Here is an 8,531-nt window from a genome sequence, read left to right as displayed (position 1 = left end):
CGGAGAAGCGGTGATTTGCTCAAGCCCACACAGCGTTTGTGCATTCACCCTGTCCTTCAGCCCAGTGCCAGGCCCTGGGTCCTGCAGTCAGTGAGGCAAGGGGCGCCTGGCCATTCCTGATGCTCCCCGTCTTCACCTCGGGCCTTGGGCCCAGGTTCTCATTCTGGGGAAACAAAGAGTGGGTCTTGGCCACCTGGATTTGGGGTTGAGGGGAGACCGTGTCTGGAGCGCCCTCTGCTGGGTGGTCTGTTTCTCGTGGGGCCCCAGAGGCTTTAGGAACGGGCTGGAATATGGAGGGGGGCACTCCCCACCCTCAGGTGTCCAGGTGAGACAAAGCAGGGTGAAAGTTGGCTTTAGACCAGAGGTCTCAAACTGACTGCCGCTGGGGCAACTTGCTTAGAGACTGATACTGGGTGCAGGTCTCACCATGGAGGCCAGTATTTAAAAACAGATACTAGATGCGTTAACTTCAGATCTTTTGATATTGGAAGATCTGCCCACTCTGCACACCTCCCTGTGCATAGGAGGAAGGAGCTGAGTGTGGTGGGCGAGGTCCCTTCCTGTTAGCCGCAGACCACACCAGTCCCTATCGCCCTGTGCCCACCTGCCTCATTTAGTCATGTGGCCCCGTGGGCATTTGCACTCTCTCCTTGACCATCCAGAGGGCCTGGTACCCTCGGCTAGCCGGTGGCATTGGAAGCCTGTAGACCTAATCCTGCAAGGGCCCCCACCTCCTGGCCAAGGCATCTGTGCTTCCCCAGACGGGCCGGCCCAGTGGATCCCCCTGCACCGTGCACACGTGCGCGCGCGCACACACACACACACACACACACGCACACACACACACACAGATAACTGAGAGGGGAGTCCAGCCCTCTGAGGGGTTGCTCAGCTTGCTCGGAGCAGGGGGCTGTCTGGCCGGCCTCTTTCAACTCCTCCTCCGGCTGCAGCACCCCACCCTGCTGATGTCTTAGGGTCTCTGAAGCATATCGCGGAACGTGTGGCCTCCTTCCAAGGAGCTGCCGTTACGGCGCAAGGGACGGACGGAAAGAGAGGTTAAGCCGCCTCTAGAATTTTCTCCAGGCACTACTGTGCTAGGTAGTGAACTGCTTGTCCCTAGAAGGGTTTAAGCGGGGTCTGGTTCCGTTTACTCGTTTATTTAACAGATGTGGATTGGTGTGTATGACGTGCCAGGCCTTGTTGCAGGTGTGAGGACTCCATGGGGAACTCCCTGGGCGGGCGCCGGCCATGTCCCAGAGCTGACCGTCAGTAGGGATGGACAGCTGGCGCACCTGTGACAGATACTAAATCCATGAACCACCACTTGCTAGTGGGGATGAGTAGTGGGAAGGAGCGAGCCAGGCTGAATGCTGGGGAAGAGCGGCAGGGAGGGGCAGGTGCCAAGGCCCTGGGGCAGAAATGCTCTGTGCGTTCCAGGATTGGAAGGGAGGCGGACAAGCAACGGGACAGATGAAGCCAAAGGGGGAAGACCTGGTCCCTGACCTCCAGAAGAGTCAGTGTGATGGGGGTGGGGAGTAGAGGCCAGCAGAGGGTACAAGCCCAACTGGAGGTCAGGGAGGGCTTTCTGGAGGAGGTGTCAGCTGAGGGACCAGCCACGGAGCTGCAGTGCTGAGCTGGGACACGGTTCCAGAGAGGCACCCACACTGTGTGCTGAGGGCCCGGGGAGTCACGGAAGGGGACATCACAAGGCGTACCACCCCTACGGCAGGACCCTCTGATCTCATAGCTCCCTGAGCCCCCTTTCACAGAAGGGAAGACTGAGGCCCAGGAATGCAGTGGGTCTGACGCCCCTGTGGTCTGAATTGCGCCCTGGCAGCTTGTAACCGGGAGTGGACGAAGGGCTGATTCGAAGCTGACTCAGCTGAGGGCCAGCGGTTGAGGGACGGGTATGCGTGCGCGTGCACACGTGTGTGTGTGGGATCTGTCAGGCCTGGATTTGGCTCCATCCCTCATTTGCTGTAACTCCTCGAGTTACTTAACCTCTCTGAGCCCATTCGCGTCTGCAGGACAGTGTTACTCTGCATACCTGGCCGAGTCCTTGGGAGACAGTGCGGGCCTGGTCCTTGTGTCGAGCCCAGCAAAGCTCAGAGGCAGTGAGTCCGACTCCGAGCCGCAGGCCATCCCCACGCTCGGTGCCCCCCACCCCAGGGAAAAGAAAGTCTGGCATCTAATGTTACTTTTTTGGACTCCCATCTTGCGTGGCTATTGGGAAGACAGACTTCACCATGACGGGAGCCTCTGGTCTATAGGGAAACTGAAGTCCAGAGAGAGTGAGCCGCCAGCTCAAGTCACAGAGCAGCAGGGGCCTGGCACCTCGAGCAGGGACGCCCCCATTGTGGGGCTCAGAGTCCCCAAGAGCAGAAGCAGCCTGGCTGGATCACAGACACAGGCCGGGGCGCCCCCCTGCCCCACGCGGTGTGGGCAACCCCCTTCCTTCCACCCCAGGCCTTCCCAGGGTACAGGCCAGCCTGCCAGCCCCCAGCCTCCCCGTTGACACAAAAGGCCAGGCCTCCCACAGGCGGGGGCAGGGCGGGAAGGGGCTCCTGGGCCAGCTGGGCTGTGGACACTGGCGGGGAAGTGCACGGAGACAGGAAGGAAGGCGCACTGCTGGAGTCTGGGGCCACCATTGTCTCACCTGGGGGTGGGGGTGCTGAGATGGCCCCTCGGCTCAGGAGGGCAGCGGGCCCCACCCTGCGGCTGACTTCTGCAGCCTAGCCTCAGTTTCCCTGTCTGTAAAACCTCAGAAGCCAGATGCGTGTTGTATCTGGAATTGCACAGCAGGTGACACTCGCCAGCTGGCCATCCGATGCTTTGCCCGAATCCGCTCCCGAGCTGAGGGCTCCACTCGTCCCCAGAAGCTCAGGAACTGGCCCAGGGTCACACCTCCGGGCAGCAGGACTGGAACTCAGACCCAGGCCGCAGGCTCCAGAGTCCAGGGCCTTACCTGCTCAGCCCTCCTCTCTGCTACACTCACCTGCCCCTTTTCCTTAAGACACTCACTCGTTCAGGCTAAATCCTCGGTGACCCTCATCCTGAGCTGTGACATCACCACTTTCATCAAGACAGACAAACAGGACGATAGGTAGATAGAAGGACAGACAGATGACTGGTGGATAGAGCAGCTGAAGGTTGGAGCCAGCACTGGGAGGCTGCCAGCTGCGCTCACTGTCCCCAGACGAGATTTCCAGGGCTCCCTCCCTTCCTCTACACCCACCCTGCCCCCGCTACTCACACACACACAGACACATGCACACGAGCACACGCGCACACGCACGGCAGGGCTGGGAGCACGTCTCACTTCCAGGTGGGATGAGGAGAAACAGGAAAGACTTCTTCCTTCCACCCAACAGGAAGCAGGGCGAGGAGGCTTCGGGACCTCCCAGCGGACAGTCCTGGACTGGGCAGGATGCTCCCCCAAGGGCTGAGCCAGAGGGGCTGTGCCCAGGGGTCTGGCAAGGGCAGCTGGCTAGGAGCCGCCCAACACCCGATGTCGATGTCGTCTGACACCACTCCCCTCCCAGGGAACGAGGGGAAGAAGCGAGGGGTCAGACCATCCCCAGGGCACACAGGTGTCGGGGAAGACCGCACCCCCATCTCTGGTGGGGGTGTCTAGGGCTACATCCATCACCCCACCTCACCCCATCCGGTCCCCCCATAGCAGCCGAGCCCCTGCAGCCTGCTCAAACTTTATTGAAGGTAGAGCTAGAATGGGAGGGGCCAGAACCACAGACCACTCCCCTCTGCTCCCCCAGCGTGGGTTCCACTGGACAAGGGATGGTTGATGGCCGAGGCTCCTTCCGGGGACTTCAGGCACAGCTCAGTGGCCCCCATCCCTGCAGGCATCCAAGACAGCTGCCTCAGCCCCGGCCCCGGCCCAGACCCTAGCCCAGCCTCGGGGGTGGGACGTGGACAGTCGGCCCTGCTCCCTCGGGTTTGCAGAGAACGAAGCAGGGCCCCCATCCCGGGCTGCTGGGGCCTGATGGTCCCGGGGATAAGGATGCATGGCCAGGTCCCCGGTGCAGCAGGGGCGGGGGGGGGGGCAGGTACGTTACCACCAGCTCAGGTCCCTCCTGGCCAGCTCCACCTGGGCCAGGCGGTGGTCGCTCAGCACCTGCACCCGGGTGATGGCCGCCAGCGGCCTGTGGCGGTGTGCGAACTGTAGCACTTTGTGCTCCTGGGCGTGGACGTGGAAGTGCTCCGCATCCGAGCTGACCTCCATCTGGGGACAGGAGCCCGGGCCCCTCACCACATGGAATCCCCCCGTCATGCAGGCCCGCCCCAGATGGGAGCTCCGAGCCCCAGCCGGACGGACGTCCCCTTCCCCTCTCTGAGGGGTGCCCCCACCCGCACCCAGAGTGAGACTCCGTCCACAGGGCGCCGGGACACAGCGTCCTTCCCACAAAGCCGCAGGATAGCCCCAGTACCCTCATAGGTACCCCAAGCCTGGCCCCCCGGCCCCCCGCGGCGTCCCCTCCGCTGCCCCCATCACCTCGAAGGGCTCCCCCAGCACCAGCGGGAAGACGCTGGACACCTCCTCCTGGCCCCAGCGGCCCCCCTGGAAGGTGTTGCCCACCACGGTGGTGCTGGAGAACCGGGGCTTGACGTGGAAGGCAATGTCCCCCGCCTCGGACAGGAAGTTGATCTCAAACCTGCGGGGCGTCATGGGGGGGTTGTGGGACAGCAAATGACTGGAGAGTCACCCCACCCAAGGCTGAGAGGGAGCCCCTGGGGAGGGTGGTGACCCTTACTTGTCCTCTCCAGAATCAGAGTGTCCCTGGACCAGCAGGCTCCAGCCAGGGGCCAGGCCCCCTGCACAGAAGGCTTCGAACTGCATGCAAAAGGGGGGCAGAGTGTACCCCACTTGTCCAGGGGGCCCCAGTCAGTCTCACCCCCAGCGCGGGCTCTTCCCCAGGACCCTGGCCCTCTGAGCGGCGTTCCCTTCATGGCAGGGTGGTAGACGTCCTCCACCCCATGCCCTCTCAGCCTGCAGGCCTGGGGGATTTGGGGAGCCCCCGCCTGGGCCTGCTCCCTTCTCACCCACCTGCAGCGCCATCTCGCCAGCTTCTGCAGGTGCGGAGCACGAGCTGGGGCATATAGGCGGGTGGGCAGGCTGGGCTGGGCGGGGCGTGGGAGCCCCACCCCTGGGACAGCCGACGGGCTGCTTTGCCCCTCCCTACCCACCGCTTCTCCCCCCATTATCAGCAAGTGTGCCATTCAAGCACCAGAGACAGAGTGGCTGGCCCTGGCCTCCTCCCCACCCCCACTCCACTTTTTAGGGTCCTAGGAAAGCACTTGTGCCTCCCACCCCCAGCAGCTTCTTCCGGGCTCCCAGGAACCCAGACCTTCATCATTGCTCAAGTTGGGGGTGGTGGGGGACGGCAGGCCTACCAACACTGCCTGGGCCTTCTGGGGGCCAGCCCTGTGTCCCCCCCAGCCCAGCCCAGCCTCCCGGGCTGCCCTGCTCCAGCCGGCTCAGCTGGCCCCATGGGGCACTGTGCTGGGATTAGGCTGGGGCTGTGGTCAGCGCATTCCTGGCTCTGGCTGATGGAGTGGGGGAGGGCCTTTCCCACACCCCAAGGTCCCTCCTGGCCTGGCGCCTCAGCCCCTCTCAGCTGAGCTGGGGAGGAGGCAGCCTGGGGCCCCCACGGAGTGTGTAGGGGAGAGGGGCAGGATCTCTACAGGCTCTCGGGGCAGCTGTGGGGCCGCCTGGCTGGACTGTCCAAGGAGCTGGCCCAAAGGGGAGCCAGGCTGGGCCTGTGGAGCACTGGGGCTGCTGCGTGCGGTGAGTGTGCGGGCGAGCGTGCGATGGGAGTGTGGGTGTGTGGTGAGCGCGGGGTCTTGTGGCTGTGCACGCAGCTATCTGTGGACACGTGAGCCCATGCGTGTGAGAGCTGTCGTGTGCAAGTGTCGTGTGTGTGGCTCGGCCCCTGCTGTTTCCCTGCCCAGTGCATCTTGGGGATGGGCGCTCATCCACACGCCCAGGCCCCAGGGGTAACCCAGCTGCCTGTAACCCCATCATTCTTGCTTGGCCTCCCCCATGTGGAGGCCAGTCTTGGCGAGGGGGGTGAAGCTAAGGCCAGGGAAGGATGCGGAGATGGCCTGATGGCCCATTGGTGGTGTGGGGCACTGTGGTCCCCATGTGCACGGGCAGGGCTGGTGGGGCCTGCAGGGGGCAGCGCTGAGCAGCGGACATGCTGCCTGAGGAGCCTTCTTGCGGTGGTGTCCTGGCTCCCACCTGGCCTACCTTGCAGAGCCATGTCCCAACCCAGCCCGGCCATCCTGGGGTTCACAGGCTGCAGACCCCTCACACCTGCCTCCCCACAAGGACCATGGAGAAGGGAGGCCCTGCCACAGTTGGCCAGCAGGAGGTGAAGCCTAGCTGTGCCTCCCCACCTCCCTGTCCTGGGTCCTGTCCCCTGTCCCTGGGGTCCTGGGACTGGCAGTCAGGCTCCAGAGAAGGCCTGAGCTAGTAGCCTCTGGGCCTCAGTCTTCCCAGCTGTGCACTGCTCTCAGCAGTCCTGCTCTGCCGTGCTGACCTCTGCCCCCTGTGCCTCTCCCCTCGGTGGGGGAGGTGGCCCAGGCAGCCACAGCCCTGGCTGGACACAGGAAGCTGGGCCATTGTCACCTTACTTTGGGGTCAGCAGGGACACTAGTAGAGGGACCTTGGGAGTCAGCTGCCTAGAGCCCTAGCCAGGCATCAGGGGGCTTTCGAGTGGGGCTTATCCCCCAGATTCCCTGCACAGAAAGCCCGAGTACTCTACCTGCACGAGGGCCCTGGTCTGGGGTGAGGAGGCCTGAGGGACCCCTGATTCGGGCAGGCCCATCCGTCCCTGCATCTCAGCCTCCCCATCTGGGCAGTGGGAGTTTGCAGGTAGCCAAGAGGACCTCAAGAGGGCAGGGGTGTGAGCCTGGTTGGTCCGTGGCCGGCCTGGAGACCCCCAAACGGCCCACCTGGGTGAAGCAGGCTCTGGGCCTCCACGTGCATGCACGGCGGCCCTTGTACCTGGTGTGAGCGGACCCCTGGCCAGGCTTGCAGGTCTTGTCCGGCCTGGGCTTTGGAACTGCTTCCACGATGGGCGGGGGCCAGAAGCAGCTGAGGCTTTCCCTGGCAGTGACCTGAAAGGCCCGAATGGGGCCGGGGAATGGAGAGAGGGTCAGCGAGGCCCCCTGTGGCTGGCCCAGGCCTGCAGGCACCCCCCCAATGTCATGGAGTCCAGGTGGGATCCCAGCCAGGCCCCAGGCAGGGGTCGGGGCAGCCGTGGGCAGTAGCCACCGCCCCACACCCCCGCACCCTGCCGAATTGCTGGCCGGGCAGGGCTGGGCCCTGGGAGCAGACGTGCCCATCCAGGAGCCGCCCCGCCCCCTCCCGGATATGTGGTTTTGCCCTGGGCTGTTGACTTCCACTGGCTGAGACGAGGCAGCAGGATCTCCACCCAGCTAGGCTGAGGATCCTTCACGGGGACTCAGCCCCTCATCCGGCGGGATGGGGGTGGTCAGGGTTGGCTTCCTGGAGGAGGTGGCACCTCAAGCAGGTCTTGAAGACTGAGCAGGACTTAGAAGGGTGCTGGAGGGTGAGGTAACAGGCCCAGCAGCGGGGGGTGGACTCGGGAAGAATCTGACGCACCTTCGGGACAGTTTTCGGGGATCCACGATGTCATCTTTTGGGAGGGCAGCCCACCTTCCATGTGCGTCCTGGAGCCAGGCATCAGTGCCCTGGCTGGCTCAGACTGGAGGAAGCCCCCAGAGCCCTGAGGAGGGTGGCCGTGTGAGAACATGGGTGCCCAGGCCAGTGCTATTCTCAGCCCCCCATCCACTTGTGTCCCCCCCCACCCAGGGCAAGCACCAGCCTGGCCCAGCCGTGGGTGATTTCGGGTCATTGGGGTTCTCAAGCCAGCCCTCCCACGACCCCCTTGCCATCCCCGGCCCACATCTGGAACTGCTTGCTGATGGCGAGATCAGCACAGAAAGTCTCAGCCCCCACCTGGCAAGGGGCAGCGCTGGAACCAGGACACACGGCCTCGGGTCGGCTCTCCCCCTGGCTGGGTGCTTGGCAGCCTTTGGCACGTAGCAGCTGGCTCTTTTCCTCCCTGCTGGGGTTGTGACGTGAGTGTGCATTCTGGGTCAGCAGTGGGATTGAGCCCAGCATGCAGAGGGCAGTCAGGAGGCACCATGCCGCCATTGCCCAGATGGGGAAACTGAGGCCCAGGAGCCCCGGGGAGGCCCCTCATAGAGCCTGCTAAAGGCTGGGAGGGGCTGATCCGGGGCTGACCAGGACCCCAAGGCTCCGGGGCGAGGACAGCAGGCTCCCCCACTCCCTGGTGCCCCCTCGCCTGTCCCTCTGGAATCCTCTACCAGCTATGCCCAGACACCACCTGCCCCAAGTCCCACCTGCTCACAGCTTAGCTCCATCTCTCATAAAGCCCTCCTGGCTCTCTCCCTCCTCTGAATCACTCAGGGCAGGGGTCACTGTACCCCGGGCCATTCAGAGTCCTTGCTGTGTGCCAGGAGCT

General features: G+C 63.9%; 1 protein-coding gene across 1 annotated transcript; it reads right to left on the bottom strand.

The window, feature by feature from the left end:
* Positions 1-3,701: 3,701 nt before the first annotated feature.
* Positions 3,702-8,108, bottom strand: GRIFIN (galectin-related inter-fiber protein). The gene is made up of 7 exons (XM_026488995.4): positions 8,003-8,108; positions 7,646-7,769; positions 7,025-7,137; positions 4,770-4,849; positions 4,511-4,670; positions 4,074-4,240; positions 3,702-3,854 (listed from the first exon to the last, which is right to left on the bottom strand). The coding sequence occupies exons 2-7, from the start codon at positions 7,725-7,727 to the stop codon at positions 3,839-3,841; spliced, it is 618 nt and encodes a 205-aa protein (XP_026344780.4). The 5' UTR covers positions 7,728-7,769; positions 8,003-8,108; the 3' UTR covers positions 3,702-3,838.
* Between the last annotated feature and the right edge of the window lie 423 nt (positions 8,109-8,531).

The sequence above is a fragment of the Ursus arctos genome, unplaced genomic scaffold (genome assembly GCF_023065955.2).
Source record: "Ursus arctos isolate Adak ecotype North America unplaced genomic scaffold, UrsArc2.0 scaffold_2, whole genome shotgun sequence".
NCBI classification, from domain to species: Eukaryota; Metazoa; Chordata; class Mammalia; order Carnivora; family Ursidae; genus Ursus; species Ursus arctos.
This window is presented reverse-complemented; position numbering and strand designations above follow the sequence as displayed.

What these genes read in the sequence shown, in the direction of transcription:
- GRIFIN (XM_026488995.4), bottom strand. Translation starts at nt 7,727, where the DNA reads ATGCCTGGCTCCAGGACGCACATGGAAGGTGGGCTGCCCTCCCAAAAG. An exon ending in TCTGATTCTGGAGAGGACAA is followed by an intron (nt 4,671 to 4,769) that starts GTAAGGGTCACC and finishes GACGCCCCGCAG; the next exon opens with GTTTGAGATCAACTTCCTGT. An exon ending in TGCTGGGGGAGCCCTTCGAG is followed by an intron (nt 4,241 to 4,510) that starts GTGATGGGGGCA and finishes TCCTGTCCCCAG; the next exon opens with ATGGAGGTCAGCTCGGATGC.